Here is a 27,920-nt window from a genome sequence, read left to right as displayed (position 1 = left end):
TCAGCATTTAGAAGTACAATCAAGACCCTACAGATGTTGAAAGAGTACAACCAGTTGGTTAGTATGATTAATGAGAAACGTTATTATTTAGTTTTAAGTTATAATTTTCTTATTTTTTTTCTTTTTAGAAAAATACATAATATATTTTTAAATACCATAACTCCCAAAAATCCCTAAACATAAATAAAGATACCAAAATAAAAGCAAAAATAGAGACGCATCAAAGAGACCAGAGAATCCTGTCCTTTGATTTAATAAATGGGAGTTTATGGGTCAATGTACATAGAATATGTATACATTTATCAAGTAAGGTTCGAATGGGTGTAAAATAACCTGCATTGATCTGTAAAATGTACAATATTTAGGGGTGGAGTGGTAAGATTTTAACCACTCCATGGCTTCACTTTTTCCTGAAGAAGTATATCTGTATTGGTGGCAGGTTAAACTGATAAAACTATTCTATTCTATCAAACATCTAGTTTGCATTTAGAAAATAAAACAAAATAAGTACATGGAAATAAAATAACAATGACCAAATTGCAATGCTACAGAAGGCTCTCCATCAACAATAGATACAAACAGTATAGACAATAATAATGTAAAATATATTATAAATATACAATCAAGTGGGATAACACTTTTTTCTCTCTCAAGTAGACCAGTTCATGATAATAGTAAGATGATCATAGTGTCACTCTTACAGTCAATAACAGTTTAATAAAAAATACAAACAATTGTTGAAATGTGAATACAAAACAGTTTTATGCACAGTAGTAGTAAGGATGACTGTAATTATCATAATGTCCCTCATAGCATGATATCTCAGAGATGTTTGAGAAAAACCATCAAGAAAAGTCATAATGAGATCAAGTATCATTCGGTGTCTACGTGATGGAGACAAAAAGTCACCAGAATTTTTACAGGTTGAGATTCATTAGTGTTATTACTGAAATGCATGCTCAAAGTACATCCTAACTTAAGTTTAAGTCAATAAGCTAGCCATACCTATGTGAGTTTGGTTTTGTGTCTGTACTAAAATGATGGCAACACATTTGTAATAGTTTGGTATTTCTATTTAGATAGACCATACGTTAATGAATCTATAAACTATACATTTGTGTGAACCGTTGTCACCCCCTTGAATCCCAGTCGTGTCCTTACAATCAATCCTCCTATAAATTGTGTTTCTAACAGAATATCAGCTGTCTCCCCTCTCTCAACCACAAATGGTGCTTGTGGTTGACAGCACCAATCCAATCAGAAGGCCAGCCTGTTTTGTCTCTTCAGAGATCTCCATGTCAAACTCACCTGCCGATACCTGCTCTTCCCTCCTACCCTAAGGGGGGGGGGGGGGGGGGAGAGGGGGGGGCTGCAGTAGTGGAGGAGGGGCAGGTGGTTCTTGTACTTTCTACATGAAAGGACCCCTCCCACACATGTGCACGCACACAGACACACAAACACAAAACAAGACACACTCGCACACTAATTTGTGCATGCATCACTTTATGTAATCTACTGTATCCTTGGTGACTAAGGAGGGACTGGCCTGCTCTACGGATGCCTGGCAACCACTGTGCAACAAGTCACCTGGTCATACACCTGGTGCTGCCTGTGGGCAATCAGGTGGGGGGACTTAGTGGGTATTTCATTCCACTACCTCGGCCTTCAGCCAGTAGACTTGATCCATCAACAGTTTAAAAAGGTTATGGGTCGTGGCTAGTTACTCAATGGGGATAGGAGGATGAACATGTTTGACACAGACACACATTTAGATAGTAATGGTTGAAAAAGTATAAGTTTGAGGATTATATTTCAGAGACCTTGTAATTCTAAAATAGAACATGCTGAGCAGAATAAGTCTACAATGTTTGATCAGTGGGAACCAATAGTGAATTGACCGAACGTTAAAGAGGAACAAATACAAGAAATGTCTCGGTATAGCTCCTTGGTTTGTCTTTGGCCGGGACTCATTAAAATGGCAGTCCTCTGAGTTGAAGTCCCTTTGAAATTATATAGAAACTAAAAAGCCCTGACTACTATCTGTATACAATTCCTAAATGGACAGTGTGTTTTCCTTTTGCATTGTTAGCTAACTCTTGAAGTACCTTTTTCTTCTCAGATTCCAGACTGAGACATGGAACTGGCACATAATGAACGATCAGTTGTTGAGTTAGGCTTTGTGTCCACTTTAAATGAAAGAACCCTCAGAAACATACCCTTGTTTTCACTCTCATTCACATTCATGTTATCCCACACTTTCCACAGGTTTGCACCGTTCCATACAATTCACATTTTACCATGCATTCACCCTTTACACTAATTTTCCACACTTTCCATCATACCACGTTCAATATATACTCTTCCCAATGTTTACTGAATGTTTACTAACTGATATTTTAGTGACACCGCCTGACAAATTGTAGTTGCCCTTAACATTTCTTCTTAAAACACAATAAAGTTATTTCCCATTCACGCATTAAATAGCAATATGTACTATGTGCTCACTCACACAGGCACAGTCAAAACCCGATAATTTCTGTTCACTCAGTCCAACGCTGATATGCGGTTGAGCCTGAATAACCCTAAAGCACTTCCTGGATGTCCATGATCCTTTGCCAATGACACTCGAGGCGAGTGAAGGCAGAGTGTGATGCTGGGGGACATCCTGGAGTGTTTTACACCAATCAGGCCAGGATTTCCTCAGTTCCACCAACCAAATCCTCTCACTCCCTCTCAGCCCCTACAGTCCCTGTGAATCTTCTATGTCTTCATTCGAGATCTGTCTCCTGGCAAGAACAGAACGAGGGTCCTGGGCGTGCCGAGAGTGCTCCAGGGTGGGCAGGGCTACTCTGGGTCACCAAACGGGGGCTTCAGGCAGCCAAGTACCTCCCCGAGAGAGGAGAACTTCCTGGGGCGGGCTCGCGGGGGCCTCCGGGGGCCCCTGGTCCAGCCCTCACTGTGGCCAAGTCAGCTGTCCTGCCAAGGAAGAGAGTAACCCCACACACACACACACACATGTACACACACACACTTAATTCACTGTTAGCAGTGTAAGCACACATTAGCTGAATGCTTTTATTGACTGACCAGATGCACTTTTTCATATTCAACATTATACCCTATCCACTGTGTTATGGAACTATAAATGTATATGTAAGAGAGTCAACAAAGAACGTAAATAGCGTCATTATCAAACCCTGACTGTAGATTGCACTGAAGTAAGATTTTGACAGAGTACAGCATTCAACATTCAAATCGGCTTCAGAATTGAAAATTTAGTCTGGTCACAAACAGCAGATTTTGACGTTTTTTTTCTCTCTAATTCCAATCCATATATCTAAAAAGCTGAAAGTACCTTATCATAATACAGTAGAGACTTTATTTCACCTTGTTTTGACTCAATCAAATCTTTGACATGCTGCACTGCTGCCAAAATATCCTGCTTGGTTTAGCCATCCTAATCTGATGAAGGTAAACAGTTTGACACAAGAGGCTATCAATCAGAGTGCTTCTCTGGCCTCTGCACTCCCTTCATCTAGATAATCTCCCTGTGAATGAAAGAGAAAATGTCTCTTTGTGTGTTGGTTCTGAATCCACTTGTTTCCACAGAGATGGAAGTACGCAAGGCTTTGATAACAACAGAACAAAATGTTCTGTTGCTTTGGCCTGAAGGGTGAAGGGTGTAGGGCACAGACACAGAGAACAAAGAAGTTGCAGAAAGGATTGTTTTCCATGACCGATTCAGACTTAGCACAGGTTATCCATTTTGTGCTAGATAAGCAAACGTGTATTCTATCCAAGGGTAAGAAAAACACCACAAGCGTGGGCTGAAATTGGTGAAACTGAATATAATGTAACTGACTTAAAATGTCATGAAACATGTGCATGACAGAATAGCATTGTCGTTAACCTTGTAGTAAAGCAAGAGAAACATGTATATAACGTCATTATTCTCTGGAACCAACCTAAACACAAACGCACTTCACGTTTTAAACCTTCTTCTAATGTGAAGCGAGCCCAAACACACACACACCTTCTCCCTGTGTGCCGTTATTCCATTGTGCACCACCTCAGCAGGGCCATCCGTCTGCTCCTGGGAATCCCTCCTGCCCCGTGCAGGTACCTGAGACTCATTCTCCCAGCGGGCAAAGCCCTTGTTCTTGGAGGCCTTCCTATGGGGCCGGTACCTCATCTTGGGGAAGGTGTGCGACCCCCCATCCCCGGCCCCCCAGGCATGCTCTGGCCACAGGGGCTCTGTTTGTGTGGCCTGGCTGGTGGTGGCCCTCTGGAGACGGACAGAGATCCGCTGGGCTGATCCCGTCATGAGGGTGATGGACTTGCCCTCCAGGTCAGGACCCACCGGGGCCACTGTGGGAAACTCAAACACCTCGTCTTCATCTGTAGGACATTTTCGAGTTAAATGGACTGGCAGAGCTTATGTTCAATTCTATATTGTTATCGTATAAGTCCAGCATAAGTTAACAGGTGTGTATACGTATATTCTACAGGTGCTGAATAGAGAAAGACAAAAAGAATGCCCTCTGGGAAAAGAAACTGCACTTACAGCAGAGACAAACTAGTGGATCAAACAAAATCTGTACGCCTATGAAAAAGGTCAACAAGCAAACGGAGAATTAAGGGGTGGAGGGGCGTTCCTGTACCTTTGCAGGTGGGCAGTGCGGGGCTGCTGGGCAGAGAACTGTGAGTCAGTCCTCCAGGGGAGACACTTCCCAGAGACGTGGAGCGAAGCAGCTTCCTGCAGGCCAGAACCAACAACTCCCTGCACTGTTTATGGCAGTTCACCCCACAGTCTGAAACACAACACATACATACACAATAGACACATATACCATCTGAGGTCAGTTGTATGATGTAGGTTGCACTTGTGTCACTGTTCTGTTGGTTTGGGTACTCAAAAACTAAGATGAAACACAAACAAATAAATTATATGAGGCCCAAGTCCAAGATTACCTTTACACTTGTATCCCTGCTTAATGATTCCCCAGAGCTGCACAAGCAGCAGGTCCACAACAGAGACCGGGAGGGAGAAACAACAGGAGAATGTTAGAATTTGTAATGGTGGAAGCATGTTCACACAGTGAGCAAAGACGGAAGTGTAAACCTTTGTACCATAAACAGGATATAATTCCTCACAACACCCTTCCTGTAAACTATGTGAGTGTGTGTGAGTGTTGTGTGAGTGAGTATGTGTGTGCGCCTGCCTGCCTGCCGTATACATCCATTTGTGCCAGTTTGCTTTGTGAGAATATTCTCATTTCATCATTGTGCTTGTCTCACAGATGCATCTAATGCAGCATTCGAGTCAGGAAAACAACAATGGACGACATTGTGCATGTCATTACGCCATTAGGCACAAAACAAGATCTCACAGGTACGGTGTGTATGCATACACTGTCATACAAGTTCTTCTGTAGAATTAGTCAACACGAATGTAGTGTTCCGTCAACTGATTGTTTTTATCCATCTTAATTACAACTGACCGCAGTAGCCAGCAGTCACGTCAACATATTGTTTCTCTGTATGTTGATTCCCTCCATGCACTGTGAGTAATTCCTCTTTCAGAAGGTCAAGGAGACCCATCGGGTAGGAACTCAGACAAAGGACCAGAGTACAGATAAACGTCTGCATGGTTTCATTATATTGTAGCTGACCATGGGCTTGTCATGGTTTGTTTAAAGATTATATAATAAGTTGTTGGCAAAAAAACAACCCCGAAGTCTCTGAAATAGGATACCACAACCCTGTCTCTCCAACACATAAATACAGGTGGAAAATCAAACGTTACTCTGATAATCCTTCAGAGCAATTGATTTCAAACTACTGTCTCTGTCACCATTTTATAAAAAATCTACAGTTTCACAGTAATGTTGCTTCAAAGAGTTAACGTGCGTGTGCAAGGTCCTGGCTTAGATTGAAAATACTGCCAACACTTCTCTGCCCTCCTGTGGGTTTTTAGTAACACTTTACTTGAAAGGGATTTTTATAAGCAACCATCACACCTTCATAAATGTCAATGTATCATTCACAACAATCTTTACTTCAATGTTGTTTTAGGTGCATTTTCAAACTCTAACATTAAACATTTATTGTAATCATCAAAATGCTAGCCTGACGTTGTCATACTCATAATATTAGTCAGAATATGAGTCTGATAACTCTCCGTTGGGCTGTGAGTATGGGGCGTGTTTCAACCGAACTCGTAAAACAAATGCCTCTTCGCTCAATTGGATAGACCTACAACCAATCAGAGCAACGTAAGATGTTGTTTGTTGAAAACAAATTTAACCCAAGTGCTCTTTGGTGACGTGGTTGATTACGTTACTGTTGATCATCTGTCCATCATTGTATAAAGCCCGCCCTGACAATTTCATTGGTCCGAACAGCAGAGAAAGTACAAATTTAGTATTTCAGATCTATCTGTACTCTTATTTTGAAAATAACTTCCCATTTCTGATGAAGAAGGACATAGTTATTGGGTATTAAATATTTTGTATCTGAGGTTTCATTAACACTTATGAAGACCCTTTTTGAGTTAAGGGTTACCGTTTCTATTCAACCTTAATACAGGTGTGTTAGACAATACTCTTCAAATCCTCTCAAAGAAAGATGTGAAATTCATACGTACAAATCCTGCACAATGTTCGCAGAAGGTTGGCTTCAGGTATGTCATTTCCTGGAAGTTGTGAATGAAGCCAGGCCCCATCTTACACTGGAGCAGGGGGTTGGCCCTCAAGAAATATGCCATCATCTCATCCTTACTGATCAGACCGTCCCTGAAGAGAAGGAGTGATAGGAAAAGAGAGAGACAAGAGACCAAATAAAAGATATTTGAGAAAAGGGGTCATGGCAGAACGGGGGGCAGCATGTATACTTCAGAAAACATGAGCTAAATGAAAGTATGAATGATCAAGACTATCTTCAGTCTGCTTGGGTCCCATCAGTACTGCAAATCATATTCTCAATTCTGTGTTTGTCCAAAAGAGAATAGCATTTTATTAATTTGTTTACGAGCACAGTTGGAAGGCTGCCTCTCCACTCCCCTTTCCCTCCTGTCTCCTCCTCCTCCAGACCTACTCACTGAGTCAGAGTCACTGAGGCGGACTGAGATATGATTTGAGCGTTCCACTGAACAGATGAACCACCAAGGACAGGCAGGGGATGCAGAGAAAGAGTATGTGTGTGAATGTGTGTGTGTGTCCTTCATAGTCAGCCATAACCTTCACCTTTCTTCACCCTCCCATCTCCTCAAGCTACAGTGACCAAGCACCTCCTTCAGTTCAGGGGCTAAAAGCAGACTAGAGTCTGTTGTTGTGATCTCACAGTTTTTCTGCAGTTTTACAATAGGGGATTGACCTTGTGATGTCAGGTAAAAAATGAAAAAAAAACCTTGTGTTGCTGACAAAAATGCTTACTGTTTTAGCATACAGTAGGAAAGCACATCAACATTTTAAAGCATTTATTCTGTTGTTATACTCTGCGTGTGTGTCTGAGAGAGAAAGACAGTCATACAGACAGACAGACAAACAGGAAGGGTGGAAGGGAATAAGTTGCATGTGAGAGAGATGGGGTGAATGTGTGAAATTCAGTCTATGGGAAGCTTACACGTGTGAATGTCTTTGGGGAATGTGTGTTGTGAGTGTGGAAACTCGAAAATGTGTTTGTGTGTGGGGGATGTGAGTGTGTGTTAGAATTCAAATGTGCTTGTGACTGAGCTTGTGAGTGTGTGTGTGTTAATGTGAGTGAGTGTAAATGTGGCACTGTTTTTGTGTGGCTGAGAAGCAGACAGGAAGCTATGGATGCAGTGTGCATGTCACAGTTCAGATTACGACTTTGGCAAAGGTGGCACACTCACTGGTCTTTGTCCAAAACACAGAAGGAATCCAAAAATGGAAAGTTTGCAGCAATACTCTCAAAGTCCTCTTGGGAGATGTAGCCGTCATGGTCATGGTCATAGTTCCTGAATACAGACTTCCCAAAAAGAGAAACGAACAAAGGAATTGACATGCTCATTGTGTGGAACTTAAACATGTCTCACTCTTTGGAATTGTGACCAAAATAGCCTATTTCGTTTTTAAACTTTCTATTATTTTCCTCACAATGGACGTGGATGGGCTTCACATCCTTTTCTCATCTCTTTGTTTTCTGCTACAGTGATTGGCCTAACACCGACTGATTGCCACGTCCTTACAGGACTCAAACCGGCATTTTCCAGTGTCCTCCGGAGTCAACACTGTTCCTTAATGCGCGCTACTTACGTCCACCACCTTCCTGATGTGTTTGTTCACCAGCGAGGGGTCTGGCTTGGTGGGCACCCCTGACGCCCAGTCCAGTGGGGCCAGGGGCTTGTTGGGCGTCGTAGGAGAGGTAGGCTAAAGAGAGATGACGACATGAGGACAGCAGCTCTCAGTTGTATGTTCATACAGTAGCAAGCATGTTGGGACTTGGGATGTTAAGGGGTTGTAAAGTCAATTTGTAATCCTCAAAGGAAGTCAAGACTCACCAATGATTTTGGATTTCGTGGCTCCCTGAGCAACGATAGCTCATAAATCTCATCTTCTGTGTAGTAAAGATCTAAAGAGAGCTGGGGAAACAAGAATATACAGCACACTGTTACACTGAACGCACAATGACATGCCAGCTGCCCTGACTTGAAACATAAGGTTCATCGTTTGAAATACTGACAAACAGCACAGGTAAACAACTCAGTTCCCAGTACAACCAAGTTGGTATCCTGTCGAGAGGATGGCTAATGACTCATAGCACTGAAGATAGAAATCAATTTCCTGTTGAGTGCCGGTCTGTTTCCTCACCGTGAGCAAGTAGATGAGGTCCATGTTGGGCTCCACTTGTGCCACGGCACTCTGAAGGGACACCAGCTCGTTAAAGGTGAGGTACAGTTGCTGCATCTTCACAATGTTGACCTTGGTGTCGTCCACCCAGTCGGCGAAGACCACGTGCACGGCGATCAGGTCCTTCAGGTGGACCCCCAGGATTGGGATCTTAAAGCCCTCACTGTCGGTGAAGGCCTTGCGGTAGGCACAGTAGTTCCCATTAGAGGAGACCAGCTCCGTCATCTCGTTCCAGATCTGGGGTTGGAGGGGGGGGGGGGGGAGATGCATTTGTGGGAAATGACAGGGAAACAATCAACGTCAGATAACCAAGGAGGAAATGAGAGAGAGAGAGAGAGAGAGAGAGAGAGAGAGAGAGAGAGAGAGAGAGAGAGAGAGAGAGAGAGAGAGAGAGAGAGAGAGAGAGAGAGAGAGAGAGAGAGAGAGAGAGAGAGAGAGAGAGAGAGAGAGAGAGAGGAGAGAGAGAGAGAGAGAGAGAGGAGAGAGAGAGAGAGGAGAGAGAGAGAGAGAGAGAGAGAGAGAGAGAGAGAGAGAGAGAAGCAGCATACATCAACGACCAATCCCACACAGATCTGTATCAATGTCAGGAGGCGTTCCATGAGATAAGTGCTTCCTGAAATCCTCCATTCTACCAAGATATGGAATTGTATTATTTTGAAGTTGATGTGTATTATCTTTTCATTTGAAAGACATTGTTCACCTAAATGACATTGTCAATGTTATCTAAATTGACCTAGGTAATCAGTGAAACATTAATGGTATCTAATAACATGACATTACAATATTATTATGATATCAGAATGAGCAAAGTGTGGGGATGGGACATACAGAGCACAGGTGGCCCCAGGTGACAGGGCAGCGTTCTGACCTTGGTGACATCAGGGGCTAGGTGTGAATGGGTCTCCTTCAGACGAGAAATAGAGCTGTGACTCAACCCTCCAACAACCGCCATCAATGTGTTGAAGTTCTGCAGCTGGAGGAGTTTCTGAAAGAGGAAAGGAGGAGGGTGAGAGACAAACAGACAGACACAGAAAGAGAGACAGAGACAGAAAGAGAGAGAGAGACAAAGAGAGACAGAGACAGAGAGATACTCAGAGATAGAGATAAGAGGGGAAGAGAATGTCAGGAAAAGAACACAACCCATAAGGTGGCATGCTCAAAAGAATCTCACATCAACAATAACAACCTACAATTAACATCAATACAACATCGAAATCAATACTAGCCTACCAGGGGAAAGTGCTCTAACATCGTAGTGCTTCTCCATAGACCCAAAGTATCCTTGCATTCCAACAGAGACCTTTCTGCATTAGTAAAGAAGAGACTGCCTTCACCATTAATAGAGGCAGACGAGAGACAAGGAAGAGAGCTGTGGACATTAGTCTGCTGAATAATCGTTTCAGGAGCAAGCTGATAGGTTTTAAGGAGAACAGCCCGGCACTCAAACAAGATGGAGAGACCCAGTGGCATGTTCCTAAACGTTTGTGAGCCATTCCCTCTCCAACGCATGTAGCAATTAGAAACGGAGAATCATATAAATAGTGATGAGACAGGGTTACAGCTTCAGGGAAGCCCTGAGCGTATCTGTTCATGTGCATAATTGATGCCCTTTCGCACACCTACACTCTCCTCACCTTTCCTCAGGCGTTTTCCTCATGTGAGATGTGGTTTGAGTGGGTTTTTAGCACGCCATATTTTCATTTTGACGGTCTCTGGGTTTTTATAATAGATGGTGGTTTAAATTATTATTAGTATGTGGCCCACATCTTATTCTTCTAGATTTCTTATGAGATAAAACTTTATAGTAAAAAAAAAAAAAAAAAAAAAAAAAAGGAAGGAATTCTTCAGAACAATAACAGTCTCTAAATTTCTTGTTTGATGTGGTTCCCTCTCCCCTCCCCCTCCCGTCTCTCCCCTCCTACCTGGGCTACGTTGATGTACTTGGTGATGACCTCAGCGCGGTGTTGAGGGGTCAGCCTGCTCAGCACCATGAGCTGGACCCACTGGGACACGCCGTTGAACAGGGCGATGGAGCGCTCCAGGGTCGGGTTGTCCACCAGGCACCCGTGGATCACATAGCTCTGGTAGTCTGTGAACTGGGCATTGGTGTGTGTGTGTGTGTGTATATGAGAAAGAGAGAGAAAGAGACAGTTAAGTGACAAAAGCACTGTTGAGTTGCATTCAGCGACAGGCAGTTTTTCAAACATCTTCGACACCAATAAACCACTTCCCTGTGCTGTGATATACCATGCACAAACAACCCCTTGATTCAACTATAAAAACATTGGGAAATGTACCCAGGTCCGTGGGAAAAAAATCACTCCGCACGGAGGTTGAAAGGTGGGCCGTGTGTGTGTGATGGAGGGCAAGTAGAGATGAAAGGAGCAGAGCAGGTGGATGTGTTCGCAGGATCATGTTTCCACACTCACTGATATCCTTCTGATCGACTTGTACTCTAGGAAGGTGAGGTGTTCCGCCAGCTCCTCGGGCTCCAGGTGGTCAAACAGCAGCGAGGCCTTTCCTTTCTTGGCCTGCTTCTTCCTCTGGGTCAGCTTCCTCATCCAGTCGTATGATGGGCTGCAGGGAGGGAAACGCCGTACACAGGGAGTCAGGGCATGAGGTTAGCATGAGGCGGCTCGTGTGGATTTGTGTATGATGCATAAGCTGTCTGTACTATATTTGCTCTGCAGATTCTGTGGGAAAATCAAACATGTCCTATGTGCATATGTTAATCACAATTAATCGATTAGCCATTGCCAAAAAATAAATAATCTATTATTAATATTATCATAATGTATATACAGTATATGTGTTCTTACTGTCATCGATATTTTGTATCAATGAAAGGCCTGTAAAGAACAGTAGTCAGGCCTGAAATACATTCTGCAGGCTGAGCAGCAGCCTTCTACGCACTGGGTGAAGACGAGTACTGGGGTCAAGAGAACCATAATCCTTGACCTTCTAGGCCTGGCTTGTAGGAGTCCTGTAAGTTTTCTTAAAATACTGTGACTGTCGGGTCTATGATGTAGTATCTGCCTGATTCAATAACGAACACCTGTTGGCTGTTTGTTATCTTTGTTTTGTTTGACTTTTGTCTGACTTTCATGCCTCAGAGATACTTTGCTGAAACCACTGTGCCAGAACTGATAATTATTTTTGTGGATGTGTGTGTTAACTCTCCAATCAGCTGGTTATGTTGTACCCAAAACCTGATCTGATAGTCACAGTTCAAGTGGAGATGGTCAACCATTTCCCCAAAATTGCAGGAACGGCCAAGAGAACAGCCAGACAGCTTGAAAGATATTGCTTTGTGTCACAGGTAGCTTGGCAGGAGAAGACAAAGCTACATTATCTGTACCCTTGAATGTCTATAACATGTGCATCTACATATATATATATATATATATATATATATGCATTTCTTATTAAATTCATGCAAATGGTGAATTAAGCATTACGAGAGACAGAGAGAGAGAGAGAGAGAGACAGAGAGAGAGAGACAGAGAGAGACAGAGACAAAGAGAGGCAGAGAGAGAGAGAGAGAGAGAGAGAGACACACACAATGTTCCAGAATGCTGGCGTCCCTCACATGGTCGAGATGTCAATTAGTTTAAAGTGCTCCTCACAGCCCAGCTGTGCGGCCACATCTCTGAACTCCTCCGTAAGCCGAATCAGGCCCAGGTCCAGGTTAAACTCAGCAGGGAACGTCACTATCCAGTACCTGAGGGAACACACACGCACACACACACACACACACACACACACGATACTTAAAATGGCACTGTCCAAATAACATTTACCCTAAACTGCATGTGTGTGATCCGTGTGTGATACACTGAGATTACACTGCATCAGCAGAAATAAGCCCGTACAATATTGTTCTCTGGGCTTCATTATGCGCTGACCTTTAATGAACTGCATGTTAGACCCTTCTACCATCGTTAGCTGCGCTGCTGCAGCCGGCTGTTCCAGTGTGCTGCTACACAACATGTTTACTATGAGCGTCCCTGGGAGCGTCCGGCTGCCCAGCGTGGCTAAAGCAAGCTAATAGAGTGTGTGTGGCCCTGAGGAGGAGGGGATGATTCAGTATGATATCATCCACAGGGAAGGCAGGACTGAGGGCTGAGTGGACCGGCTCTGAACTGTGGGGTGGCCCGGAGGGGGGATGAGGCTTCAGGGAGTGGCAAATTCTTGAATTTCCCTTGGGCTTAAGAGGGTTTTGAATAGAACTAAATTGAATTTGACGCCTAGTCCAGTGGAGCTGTGTGTAATATGGTTCTACCATCTACCTTGATTTACACCTTTTGGTCCCATTCCAACCATAAAAATGTTTTACTACCATGGAAGTTTTAGATTCTCAGCATACTTTTTGCTGACAAAAGATAAAACAAGTTCATGTTTTCGATGCATCGGGCTGAAGAAGCAGTCTAAATTTATTGGGTGTGTAAGGACTATCTTCTATAGAATAATGCATCTCAAGATGGCTGACTCGCTCAAGGCTTTCATGGCTGAACAACATATCGACTTCATACAACTGGCCATGCCCGTGTCCCATGAGAATGGCCGCTGACTGTCACTTCAAATTACATCACTTCCTTTTCCCTTGTGTCAGCCAGTCAGTCATGGAGCCTCAAGACAGGAAATACAGAAACACACGACCGACCACTGCAGTTTGAGCCAAAGGGCTGGAAGGGATTTTCTTACAAAAAAAAAACGTCTTCAGGATTACAGCTCAATTGGGTGAATGTAAACATAAACATGGTATTTACCTCATTAGATAGCAGATCTTCAGTCTGGTTCTTTGGCAGTCATCCCCTTGGCAGTCACGATACGTGGAGAAGGATTAAGGTCAATCTTTGAGAGACTGGCTACCATACACAAAAACAGCCTCCCACTTTTTCATTTAAAAATATCCATAAAAAGAACAAAATAAAACACACACCACAAAAGGGGAACACAAAAAAACAAGAAAATTGTTCACAAGCAGCAGCTGTGCACTCTGTTGGACACAAAGTCATACCCCCGAAAGAACAGCTAAAGAATCCACACAGGAATGTCCAGTATCTGGTCAATAGAAATACAAATGGAAGGTCGGCCCCATGAGTTGAACCTTTCAACGACTAACTTGAGCACATTCTTTGAATTATTGTTAACCGGGCCAGTTAACAAGTTTTCCTCTCCACCAACATTGACATACATATCTCTTGGAAGTGGCACTTTGAGAGGCCTTGGGCACGGGGCCAAGCCTGCAGGGGATGGTGCTACCTGTCTACCATCACCTTCAAAGGCTCGCAGCTGCTCCTGTGCACAGAATCTACATAGGCCGGCCCCTGCTCAGAGAATGTTTCCACTACATACCATCCTAAGAGGTTTGATAGGTCCACGGGTAATGACGCTTGCAGAAAACACACAACTTTTGGACTGATTTTTAACTCGAAAACACACACGTAAATCTTGCTGTCACATGTTGTCCTGTCACCAAAACCAAGGAGGATATAGAGTTACTATAAATCTGAAACCGGAAACTAAGTGTAAGGAGGGAAGAGTGAAGTGTGTCTTTGCTTTCAGTTAACTTACAACTAAGATGTACCATTTCCTGAATCGTAAGACCCCAAAGTGCAATTTATTTTGAACTCCCATCCTGCCTTGTGAAATACAGTCATCAAGAAATACAGTATTATCTACTAGTTCGATGATTGGTGGATAGGGTCTTTATCTTTGAACACAATAACTGCCACTCAAAGTGCCAACAAAACACTATGACGTAGGCACAAATTCTTGGGATGAACAAGGTTATGCAATGGAAAACACAAACATGCAGAAACACATGCATACACTAACACACAAACATGCACACATAAGCAGATGACCAGGAATTGGTCTCAAGGAGATTTACATAATATCCTAAGGTCAACCCCTTATTGATCAGTGATTAATTTCTAGGAAGCTAGGAGTTCAAACAGGAAGTCCCTGCTGAAGGTTGTCTGAGGACCATGATTCACAGCAAAACACTTAGGTGGTCATACCGGCTACAAGAGATTCCAGGCAGCATGTTGACCACTCACTCACACACACACATAACAGATAAGAAAGCAGAGCCATGGCGCACCTAATAAAATCCTACAAAGGATAGCACTGAATGCTATTAGCTAGCTAATGCTAATCAATATGGGATACATTTCCTTTGTGAGAGAGCCTATCTTTGAAATCATATTATTTGGACTTAAGGATGCATCCATTTGTCTTTTTGATTGGAAACCAGTGCACTGAGATCATGAGCATGATGATCAATGCTGCAAGCGAGTGAGTAAGTTCATTCTCCTGCTCACGTCAACGTGAGCGCTTGGACTTAGCCCCCGGGACGGGTCCTACTGATGTGTATGCCCACACTGTTCCCAGTAGCCCTGGGAGGAAGGACCGCAAGATGGGACAAATAGAGGCACACGTCTCCAGTGGACACTTGGCACGCGTGTGCTTGACCCTGCACATGTATGTTCGCCAAGGATTCTTCTCCTGAAGCGCATGAAACTTTGATAAACCCCTCCGCAATAATCAACTTGGCCTCCTTCTGCATCCAATCGTTTCCATCCATGCATGACCCATACAGTCCAGTGCACAGTAAACACTCCATAGAAAGGAACACTTTACTGCCAAGCGCCCATTGTTCTGGGCTAGCTGTGGACTCACGTGGAAGGATATATAATGAGCAGCTTCCCGGCCAACTCTGTGGACGTGACATACCAGCGGTGCATCAGAAGCACAGTACGAGGAAGCTGATTGGACTGCAGCTCCCCATTGTCATCTACGGAGGGAGGGAACATCGCATGAGAGAGGGAACAGCCATGTCGGTCAGAGACGGTTCCCCTTGCGTTTGTGTGTGTGTATGGATACGACCGGTCGCTCACCAAAAGCCTGGATGCAGGCGTCCAGTAGCGTGTTGAGGGGGACTGCTTTCCCCAGCGTGGATGATCCCATGGTCCCTTTGGGCGACTCCTCACAGCTGAGACGGGTTCAGGCCCCCCGGGCGGGAGAACGCATGGCACACCTCCACACTCGGAGGTCGGAGGTCAACACCTGCTCACACGCCAGGCCTAGTCGCGAGCTCTATGCAAGGAGGCAGGACAGGGAGGACAACTCTTTATCAAGCTGTCTGTGGCACAAACATGGAAACACCACATGCTTAGCCGTTGCATGTGTCGTCCTTCCTAAGCATGTATGTGTGTGTGTGTGTGTGTATTTGTTTGTGTATATATACACACACACACACACACACTTACACAAATTCACACGCACACCAGCCCCCACTGATCTCAAGCACGTGTTCAAAAGTACCGCATCTGTAGGAGAAAGGACCGTTTGAGAACTCCTGTGGAAGCTATCAATTTTTAACGACTTTCTGATGTGCGCAGTGCGTGATTTCACCGAAACAGCTCATGATTCCATGCAAATTACATAAGACACTTCCAGCCCATTGAAGCGGACAAGAGCCACCTCTGTCTACCCCAGGCTTAGCTGAAGACTGCCTTAAAGCAAGAAGAATACAGTGGTTTCTGTTTAATGAATATATGATTGTTATTTCAGTCCAGACAGTATCATCACTGGGAACGACACAAGGGGTTAGTTACACTCCCAAAAGAGCCCTTCTGGGATATAATTATTCCAGGATTTGACAAAGCCGCTAACATTTCATGACGGCAATGCTGTACATTTCAGAGAGATCCTTGTTTTTGATAGTGGCACGTTACGGTCGTGACATCAGAGATGGCGTCACAGGGCGTCTTTGCCTAGTTTGTGGGACAGCAGAAAATGTGTGGTTGTCTTGGTTTTTATTGGGAGGTCACAGATTGGTGTTGGGCTAACAGACCTAACCAGTGAGGGCTACAAGCCAGGGAAGGAGGATTAGAAGCACACAGAGGTAGCAGGTCCCGGGTGATCTGGAACCCATTAATGGTATTGTGCGTATCTGTGGCCGTTACCTTGGTGAGGAGCGAACAAGACGTCATCTGCCTGCCTTGTAATTGATTGTGTGACACTTGTGTCAATATCGACACGAGTGTAATTGCTCTGTGTGTATGTGTGCGTGTTTATGTGTTTTTTTTCTACAAATGAACCAAGCCATTGTCCCAGGACTAGAAAGAGATTAGAGTTCTCTAGCTTTAAATGGAGTTGATAAGATCTTCCTTTTTTCATGGACGTACCACATTTTTAGCAAAATCCATCAAGCCTGGCACATACCATGTTTGTTAGTGTTTAGATGGACTACATCCACAGCATTGACTGAGGCAACCTTTTTAATTAAGGCTCAGAAACAAACATAAATCAGGGGGTAATCTTTGATTGGATTGGTGACCAAACAATAATCAGAAAACACCATCCTTCTAATGCACAGCTATCTCATTTGCTTCCCAGATAAAACCTTTTGATTAATACCGGTGCAAGCATGATTTACAATGCCCAATGCTGATGGTGAAAGTGATCACATGACGACATCTAACAAGAGGCGTGGAAATGTTCAGCGCAGAGGAGAACATGAGTTTGGTCTGTTGTGTTATTCCCCAGCCGATATCAATGCACAGAGGAGAAACAGCTGAGGCCTGGAGCTGAAATGGACATCATCGCAGATATGCCCTGGCTTGTTTAGCTAAAGCAATTATATTAGCGTTAAAGGACTTAGTGGTGCTCCCAACACCAGATAAGCTACTGCTTACGCACAGCTGGTTACCATAGTCCGGCTGGTAATGAATTTGGAAACTTTAAATTTGATAGTTACTGTTTGACTTTTCCTCAGTATAGAATCAATCAAAGTCCCCATTAACTGTTTTGTTCAAGACTTCACATTAGCTGCTGCTGTAGTTAACCTTGTCAATTTAAAGTGCATCCGCAATATGGTTAGTTCTATATATAAAAAATGAAAAAAAGCTATTTCTGTAGCTCTCGCGTCATATCACTGTCTTGTTATCACCTATATGGAAAATGTGGAACGCTATCTGTTTGTCCAATGCACAGTCTTCTGGTGGATAGAGAACACATGATTATGCTCCTTTTCCCCAGGTTTTGCCTCTATATCCTTATGCATTGCAACTGAAAACGATTTCTCCAATACTTTCTTTTGAACTTAAGTGATCAGCCTCGCATGAAACTTTTGTAAACCCTCTGCAATACTCAAGTGTGCGTCCTTCTGTCAACTTCACAGGCTCTCAGTTGAACAGTCTGAGCTTCACCCTGAGTCAGCAACCGTTATCGACGTTATCGAAAACTACACATGCACAGTCTAAACCCAACCTCCTGCTCCTCATGCATTCTGTCTAAAAGTTCCGACTGAAGCCAGCACAGACCGGGGACAAGTCAAATTCAAAACAAGGTTACGCCGTCGCTGTAAGAAGCTCCCTGACGCGCCAGGCGTACAGAACTGGTATCAAACAAACCCTTAGGTTCACAGACTGAGTGTCGTCTGTGTTGTGGCGTGAAATCATCGAGAGAACGGGACTTCAGCACAGTGTTCTGACCATACAGCAACACAACACTAAACCATCTGTGTCCCTTTCTCCCGAGGGATGGAGGGATAAGGGGGAGGGTTGGAGAATGTAAGGTAACATTCCGTTTACTTAATTCGAGAAAGTGCATGGCGCGACCTTAAAAAGGTCAGTTTGTGTGCTGACTTTGTTGTCTAATCTTTGATATCTCCATTTCCTATTCCACATGGCCTTGCAGTCACCACTGGTTGCCACCTAATGGTATTTGATCGCTTTACATTAGCAGTGTAGCATTATTTCTTTATCCCTTCTGATTGTTTAATCTCCTCTGAGCTTTCTCTTTCTTAGCGATTTCCTAATACTATTGTACAATATGTGTGGGTCCGCTCCAACCTTTAGCATGACTTGTGTTTTCGACTTCCACAATGGGTCACAGTGTCGGCTGTGGCTAACACACAGGCACACAATCCATGTACGCGCAGACATGCAAACACAGGCTCGACTCCTAACACAAACGAACACAAACACGGACACACACACAGTTTTTGTGTCGTTCAAGGACAGTCTCCGCAGCCCGGTCTTACAGTCACATCTCCCCCTTCTCGTCTTTCAGTGACAGAGGCACAGTCTCTCGCCCTGACAGACAGCTCCAATCCAGAATGTTCTGCTGACCTTAAGCCAAAACAAAACCTTCCACTTCAATCTCGGAGGAGATTCACAAGGAGAGCTCAAAAGCAAGAGAAACGTAGCCAAAAAAGAAAAAGAAAAGCCAACCCCTTTCTCAAACACACAAAAACATTCAAACCCACGAACACATACATATACCATCTTACCCTAACAGGCACCACAATGAAACCAGCCAACCACAAGTCCGGGGCAAAGATCAGTCGTCCCAGAGGTGAAGTGGGCTGCGGTAGCTGCGATGCAGCCGAGAGCTACTGTAGCCTGCGACTGAGTCCCATGGCGGAGTACACTACACTGGCCCTCCTCCTGTTTGTAAACACAGTCTGAAGCCTGCAGCAGTGGAACAGCTCCCACATGTGACCCTGCTCGCCTGCTAATCAGAGCGGCTTTGCTTGTGGACACACTCTGGCACAAATGAAGTCCATGGACATTTTGTGCGTGCCCGCACACGCACTACTCGCATACTCACTGTTGCTCATCGTTGCTCACTGTCTATCTCCCCTTTCACTGTTTAGGAAGGACATGTGCTAAACAAAGAGAAATGAATAGGTTTTCAGCATCGTATGCAAAGACCTCCACATACTCAGGAACCATGCGTGGCGCCTTGGAGTGACGGGCTGAAGCAGATGTGGATCAGACACGGCAATCGTTTGATTTGGCAGTAGCAGAACTGCCAGCAGCTGTCCACCACAGCCATATGCTGTTAGTTTGCGTGTGTGTGTGTGTGTGTGTGCGTGTATCAAGCCAGTCACATGTGCCTCTTCTGATCACTGAGCACATAATGACCCCGACAGTAGCCTTAAGGCCTGTTCATCCTACCTACAGCAGCACTGATACATGGCTGCTGACATCACCTTTTCAGAGATCCAAACAACCTCTGGCCTTGAAGACTTAAGAGCTCACAATCCTTGAACTATATCTTTGAATAATAAAATACCCGTAAGTTCAGTGCTGTGTGCAGTGCATCCTCCATTCCTGCAAACACCAAAACATAACTTAAAACACCTTGAGTTCAGTTTATATCAGATCAAGCTCTCAAAGATATTTCTGATGGGGACCCTTGTGCTTCGGAGCATGGCACCAGTGGTCTGAGGAACTGATGTAAAATAAACTGCTGAACCCAAGTTCTCGCAGAAAGCAAGCTTAGACAATGTGCTATATGTAACACATAGGCTGCTCAGAAGAGCCGCAACAAAAGGTCAAAAAGAGATGAGCTTGTTTTCCAACTGATTTGGGCTCTATAACAGATAACAAAAGCAGAAGTTGCATGGAAACCAAAGTACATCTCAGTACAACCTTTCTACTACCAAAACCTACTGGCATGTTGCCACAAGCTATCTACAACCAACCAACTACAACCAACCCATCAACCTCAGATCAACCTTCCTGTATTCACAGGGGTGTTGTTGACAGCTCGAGGCAGATGAAACAGCAAGCACAGGGCTGCTCACGTGAGGCACGTCCATCTCCTCCCCCCCAGCCCCAGGCTGAGCCTCACCCCTCGATCAATAATCGGATCAGTTCTCATTTAACTGGTCATTGAGTTTTGAATCCTACAGGGAACACCGGCGATTCCACCACAGGTCTCCAAACGTTCAAGGAGATGCACTTTGCTGCATTGGGGTGTGGGGTTTGTGAAAATGGTCATTCCTGTCTATTGACTCTGACCTCCCTTCTGATATCTTAACTCATTTTTAATTGGCGATTTATCAATAGGCTTTATTTTGAAATGTTTCGTAGCAGATGTGAACGAAGGTGGAAGTGCATGACTTTGTCTTAATATCAGACGTGTTAGAGAAGTCAAGGTAACAGTCGGAATAAACTGAACCAAATGACAAAAGTAAAAGTTGTTAAAGTAAAAAACAACTAGAAACAACTTCTGTGGACACAGAATAGATATTGGCTTGTGACACATATTTCCTCCTTAAAGATCCAAAGATCCAGACCCCAAGGCATTATCCCTACTTAACACAGCTTACATAACATTACATGACTTTCATTCTGTCAGGTCCTCAATTGACCCGATGGACCGTATGATTATAGCGAATGGGATTTACAAGTCACAAAGACCAAAAATATGTCCTAGACAGAAATGTCGTCAATTGACATTGCAACACAAGTCTTACTATTTCCAAAATAGTATGACCCTTGCACTGATTCCAGTGAACACCTAAGCCCAGATAGGCATGTTTCTATTTTCATGTCCTCAGGATAACAAAACCTCACTCCAAGAACAACAACAACAACAGACAAACCGAAGAAGTCACCCCTCTTCTCTATCCTGTTTACCACACTATGCAAATATGTCTGCAGGACATGATGAGAAAGGGAGACAGAATACTGAAGCAATATGCAAACCATATCTCATTACCTGACCTAACGGTTTCATTTCATTCTCGTGTGAGTGTGCGAGAGTGTGTTTGTGGGTGGGTGTGTGTGAGTGCGTTTGTGAAGATGCCTCTCGCTAACTGAATGAATCAGCTTGAGGAGGGCTCTCTCTCTCAGGTATGCAGTGTGGGATCCAGGCGGCGACGCACGGACGGAATCTCAATGAAGAGCGCCCCTTCTTATCTTGCAGCGACCTCACCCCCCGAGAATCATCACCCAGAATGTTCCTGGGTCCACATTCTCAACATGGGGCTCGCCTCCACCAGGGAGTCGCTTCAAACCGCTTCAGAGTCGCTTCAAACTCTGAACGTGCCTCATTAGTATGTGACAAACAATGGACCGAGTCAGCGTATGGGCCGGTTCATTCGGACAATGTCTGTTAAACCATGCATGCCTATCAGAGGACATTACGCTCTACATTCTAGGTTGAAAACTCAAACGGTACCAAAGGGAAGCCTCTGAATTGTGCTGCTGTCCACCACATGTATAAGATCGGACTATACCCTTCTGCAACATGTAGCATATTCTTGTGTTAGGATACTGTTGATTATATTTGCATTGGTAATACAGCAAGGAGAAAACAAGGCAGAGCTTAATGGTCAACTTGGATGAAATGCCTGACATTTTGTATCTAAACGGATACAAAAGAAGCAACCCTGTGCATACTCAAGCTGAAGCTGTTAACAGTAGCGTACCATCCACCTACCAGATGAATGAAAACTGATGAATCCAAAGAGTTAGGTCACGAAACCATGAGCTTCCTGGTAGATCTCCTGGATCCACACATCGGGACTTCAAATCCACAGCAACAGCATCTTCTTTCACATGCTTTTATCCAGAGCCATTCAGGAGGTTCACTTGCACGACTGTACAATCCACTCCCAGTGTTCTAACAAAACGAGCTAGATCCTCTTCAGTCCTTTCTGGGGATGTCCTTTCAACCGTCTCGGTATTCTCCCTCAAACCGTTCCAGCTAAATTGCTAATGCTAGCAGCCTCTAGTGTGGATTGTTTGTCTAAATGGCAAGTCGACTTCCTCCCATTCTTTCCCAACTTAGTCTTCCTGCCCCTGCTGGATGGTTTCCCTGAGCTGGGTCTAAATATAGGAACCACAAGGTAAAGTGGAAAAGAGCAGGGCAGGAAATGTGTCACAATAAGTTTGGGAGGAGGGGGTCGTTGATGTTGTTCTCTCTCTTGCTCTGTGTCTTTCTTGATTTTTCTCATTTGACTCCCTATATACTAATGCAGACTGCAGCTCCTGCCTCAAAGGCCAACATTCAGTCTTATGATCGGCCATCTTCTGCCATTTGTTCAGACAGCTACCATCAGGTCCAAAGCACGTAGAAAGTGAAGTGAAAGAAGACATGAAGGAATGAGAGTCAACCTGACCAGCAGGTGCTCGTTTGAGTCCAATTGTTGGACTGCAAACTATGAGTCTCAAAGCAAAGGGAGGCTAATCAACGTCAACGATCTTCAAGTAAATGTGTGACTGAGGCAGGATAGACCAAACACTTAGGGAGCCCTTTACATCCCTTGGTGTATGTGTGTGTTCCAAAAAAAACTTCCAGTGACGCTGCACTCATTGTTTTGTCTCCTTCAGATAAAAAAACAATGACAACATATCCTGCTTCATGGGCATGCAAGTTACAGGCAACACCGGCCGGTAGCTTTTACAAGATAACCTGAACAGCAACCCTACATTGTCAACTATTAGATTGGAATGTTTTGCTTTCAATGTCAACTGTCAAGAACAAAAAAGCAATCGCAACTACATGGGATAAGCATTGGGCAAGGTCAGGACATTCAGGATTAACATCCAGATATGGGTCAAGACAGGAATCAGAGTTGTATGTCAAAGAAGGTAAATAATCAGAAATAATATACCCGAAAATCTGAATCTAGGAATACATGCTTTTATGACAGCAATTATGACAGCAAACAAGACTTCACACTGAAGTGAATGTGTTACACGATAAGGAGGCAGTGAGAAACAGGTGAGGGGAGTGAATGAATTAGGTAAATGGACTGCAGGTGTGTGAGGGATGGTAAACTCACTACTCTGCTGACTATGACATTTGGTGCTGTGCTGAGTGCGTGACTGGTAAACTTACAACCACAAATGTCATCCAGAATTGGAGCCCCAGACTACATGTATTAAAATTGGTGGGGAGATTTTTTTAAGCCTTCCCCTATTTTGAAACTGATGTGATTGTATGATGTGAACTCTGATTACTTTTTACAACATCATTTAATTACATTTGTAGGAAAGATAGTTTGTCAATGCCCACGATTGCCCTTGAAGACATGATCCAAATATGACAAATGACTGATCATCTTTATCTCTGGCAGTGTGTTCGGTCTCAACCGTGTCATACCTGGAAACCTAAAAACTGCTACATTTTCAGAGAGACTGTGATAAATAGATTTGTCCTGGCTTTGAATTTTACAAAGCAAATCTTTAGTCTACAAACGATACTCGAACATTAAATAAATACTCCACTGAGAGACGTTTCTAGTCAAACACAAAAACAGTTGTGTTCACTGTTACACTGGTGATTGAATAATGCACAGCTCATTTTATCAAAATGTTCTCATGCAAATAAAGGCTGTCATTCTCTCTTTCCCATGCCTGAACATCTGTGTTTATTCCACTGTGCTTCATTGTTCTTTCCTCCTCTTCTGAAAAACATTGTTTGATGTCCCACTGTTTTGTTAAGAAGTTTTCCCTTATTCATTATGTACCACCAATGCCATTTTGATGCTATGACTAATTCATGCATACTGCATTTGTCTCCCGTTAAAGTAAAAACACCATACATTTTCCAACGTTTCCAAACATTTGTGATATTGTATATGTATATGATATACATTACATTTGTGACAGAAACTCACCTAAACCAAAACACAACTGACTTTTCCATTTGAACTTGATTTCAGCTGTGGCACATCACAAAATCACAACAGGGAGGCGTCCTAACGAAGGCATGTTTCTTTAGGACGCTACAGATGCAGCCTCCGGGCAAATGAGTTGCATTGTGGGAAAAGCCGGTTATTCCACCCGAGTGAATGTGACGAGCCACCTGTAAACAGAGAGTCTGCAGCGCATGGCCCACTGGTGTCTGAGGTGGGTCTGTGGATGGGTTCATACGGCTGATGGGGGGAGCAGGGAACAGCAGGACAGATATGGGACCTTCTGACGGTGGTAAGTGCTTTCTGATGTTAAATTGCAGCCATCCGCCCTCTTGCTGGGGGTGACAAGGTTGAGTTGCTTTCCATTTCTCTATCAAACAATGGCAGGGCCAGCATGCACCTCACAGACATAGATGCAATCTGGGAGCCAGTAGCTTGTTAACCCTGGGAGGCCCCAGTGATTGAGAGACAGACTAGCATCCAGGCAACATTGAATAGCTAAAACAATTAGAGTGAACAATCCATTTACTGGTCAGATAACTCCAAAAATACATGCTCTCCCTTGAGACAGGCTAATATTATTCGCTTCACTTTTACAGGAAAACATTTTTGATTAAAGATGATATCTTTAGATTCATTAGCACCTGTCTTCACTCCGTGTCCTAATGGAGCTCTTGAAGTCCTGTTACTGGAAGCATGTTAATTCACCTGCCTCGTGAATGCCTAGGGCCAATACGAAAGACCAAATGTTGTGATGTTTGGGAATTTACCCCTTCCTTTTTTACCGAATAAGATCACTTTAAATCATCTCAATGAAACTGTCCAGGTCCAGGAACCCGAACCTATCAGTAAAACCCTGGACTGTGGTCAAGGCAACAAAGAAGCCCTGTAACTCAAAGATAACTCATCTCTCTTTTTATGATATCAGTCCCATTATTCTCACACAATAACACACCAACTCCCGTTTACCAGTCCCTGTTATTGCTCCAGAGTCCAGACGGAGACAAACTTCTTGAAAGCTTGGGAGCACACTAGGATCCTCTTTTTTCCCCCACAGGAAGTCAGCACAGTGACCTCAGCACTTCAGTCCTATGGAAAACTGGGCTACTGGCCTTCCCTTTGCCGGAACCTACAACTCCTACATCTCCCACAACCCACACATCTCCCACATCTCCCATCTACATTGTCCTCCTCTGTCAGTCTTGCTCCTGGCTCAGTCAATGAAACACAGTGAGTGGGGAAGGAGTGGGCGTGGCCTATCCACACACACACACACACACACACTATAAATAGCCCCAGAGTTTACTGGAAACAAGAGCTGCGGCGCACGACTGCTCTGCAAATAACAATCTGTGTAGCCTTACTAGAGGGAGGAGAGGGCAGGGGGGGGGGGGGTAGAGGGAGAGATAGAGTGAAGAGGTAACAGGGAGTCAGGTGGCTGAGCGGTTAGGAAATCGGGCTAGTAATCAGAAGGTCGCTGGTTCGATTCGAGGTGAGCGCTACGTCCACTTTGGAGAAGAAAAGCAGGTGCTGCAGAAGAAGAGAGACGAGAGAAGGAGACGAGAGAAGACGAGAGTAGAAAAGAGACGAGAGTAGAAAGGAGAAGGCTCTCCTGTGGTAGTGATTTATCTCTCCCTCTCAGTAGTCTGTTTGCCATAATTAACATCAGCTGGGAAGCGCAGGTGGAGCAGATTGTGGTGACGATCGAACAGGACTTGCTATACAGGATTAAGGTGCTACTAGTCCTGAGAGACATGCAAAGAAGAGAGAAAGAGAGACGTAGAGACAGAGGACAGAGCGAGAGAGAGACAGGAGAAGGAGGAAGAAGCCAGTGAGAAAAGAGGAGGTTCTGTTAATACTGCTTAATTATTAAAAAAGTGCCAGGTGCCAGGTGCTCAGACCTAATAGCTCAAGACCAAAACTTCCTGGTATTTTGATTCAGGTGCTATCCTGCTCTGGCCGATTGTGTTTTGTGGGTTGAGAACGTGATCAAACCTGGCACTTATTACAACAGTGTCATTCACAGGAGCAGAGAGAGAGAGAAAACAAGGAGAAAAGGGTGGAAGAGAGTAGAATGATAAAGGAAGCAAACAACCTTGGGCTATGACAGGCCCTGTGACTGGAGAATGGTGTTTGCCTCTTCCACACTCTCCTTCCCTGCTAACTCTATGCTGACAGGGTAGACTGGGAGTTCAAGTCATAGTTTTGGTGGTACGGTAAATCACAACACCGGCCCTCTCTCCTTCTCCCTCTCACAGCAACATGCAATGGTGAGAGCCTCAGCAATAGCCTGGCTCAGGTGTGTGCTCAACAGAACATGCCTCAACGTGGCGTTGTTCCATTTGGCATTTTCTTTAAGTAGTGCATGACTAAATATCTCCTGTAATCTCTGGGTTTGTTTGGACTGCAAGGACGGTTAGTGTGGTGGTGTGTTCAGTGAGAACTCCATCTCTCCTCCTGTGCTTCAGTTCAATTCAAAATGATGCTCTTGAATAAATCTAAACGAGCGACGACAGGCTGTCGAAGAGCCACCCCCCTGTGATGTCATCTGTCATGCTTCCCAGCACACGCCATGGAATGCTGACACACGGCTCAGTCCCCCAGTCTCTGGGACTGATGGATGAACATACACTGTGTAAACACACACACACGCTTTCACCGATACGATTCAACGTCGGTAGAGCGTCCGTATACGCTCACACCAAAACACTCACAGATATTCCCCTATGATACAGCCCCGGTAAAAGATTGCGGAGAACACACATGGGAATACACCGATACTGTATCAAACACACATAACGAAACCCAAACACACCTGGGACACACCTGTTTCCTGTCTGAGACACACACAACCTAACCACTGACAGTTCATGAGTGATAACGTACTGGGAGTGAGATATGCTCGCACACAAGCAAGTCTTCCAACTCCAAATCAATTGCAACTCCTGTGTCTCAGTGCGACCTTGGAGCAGACTTCAAGTCCTGAATGTCTGCTTGAATCCCTTATTTGAGAAGATATAAATGACATATAGAATAAAAGTTGGTGTAAAACGACACGCTTTACATGCTGCCCACCTCTAACACAATCCCCAAGATACCTCAAAGTAGCCTTAATCTGTTTTCACAAATCCACAAAAAAAACTAACACATTTTAATACTTGTAAACAATGAAAACATGGACAACTTTGACACAATTCCTTCCCGACACGCATGCTCAAAGTCGCACAGAATGACAGTTATACACAAGGGACTCGTCCTACCTCCCTGCCAGAGACTCAGTCTCTCTTAGCTTCTTCAGTGACTCCTCGACTGTTTCAGTGGGACTGGTGTAGCTCACTGCTGAGCCCTCACTCTGGTCATGCTGTTGGACAGTGTAGAGCCAGCGTGTCCGCTCTCCCTCTCTCCCTTGCTCTGGCGTTGTCAGCTGTGTGACTATTGCTGTGTGTATTCAGTGTGCCTGTGGATAGCTGTCTGGCTGGCTAAACAAAACAGCACGCCGTAGAGAGAGAGAGATGCAGGGAGGGAGGGGGAAAGATAGGAGCATGTGATCATAGCCTGCCGTGTCCTCTGTGTGCCTGTTGTCTCTCTCTCTCTCT

General features: G+C 44.3%; 1 protein-coding gene across 1 annotated transcript; it reads right to left on the bottom strand.

The window, feature by feature from the left end:
- Nucleotides 1-27,920, bottom strand: rasgrp3 (RAS guanyl releasing protein 3 (calcium and DAG-regulated)). The gene is made up of 17 exons (XM_047029302.1): nucleotides 27,585-27,920; nucleotides 15,776-15,974; nucleotides 15,570-15,672; nucleotides 13,640-13,702; nucleotides 12,460-12,591; nucleotides 11,300-11,447; nucleotides 10,793-10,966; nucleotides 9,739-9,855; nucleotides 8,832-9,107; nucleotides 8,522-8,602; nucleotides 8,277-8,390; nucleotides 7,874-7,989; nucleotides 6,647-6,794; nucleotides 4,972-5,008; nucleotides 4,662-4,811; nucleotides 4,034-4,398; nucleotides 1-2,976 (listed from the first exon to the last, which is right to left on the bottom strand). Exons 2-17 carry the CDS (start codon nucleotides 15,843-15,845, stop codon nucleotides 2,968-2,970), a joined length of 2,103 nt encoding a protein of 700 aa, XP_046885258.1. The 5' UTR covers nucleotides 15,846-15,974; nucleotides 27,585-27,920; the 3' UTR covers nucleotides 1-2,967.

The sequence above is a fragment of the Hypomesus transpacificus genome, chromosome 11 (assembly GCF_021917145.1).
Source record: "Hypomesus transpacificus isolate Combined female chromosome 11, fHypTra1, whole genome shotgun sequence".
Taxonomy (NCBI): Eukaryota; Metazoa; Chordata; class Actinopteri; order Osmeriformes; family Osmeridae; genus Hypomesus; species Hypomesus transpacificus.
The sequence above is the reverse complement of the archived record's forward strand: the minus strand, read 5'-3'. Positions and strand labels throughout refer to the sequence as shown.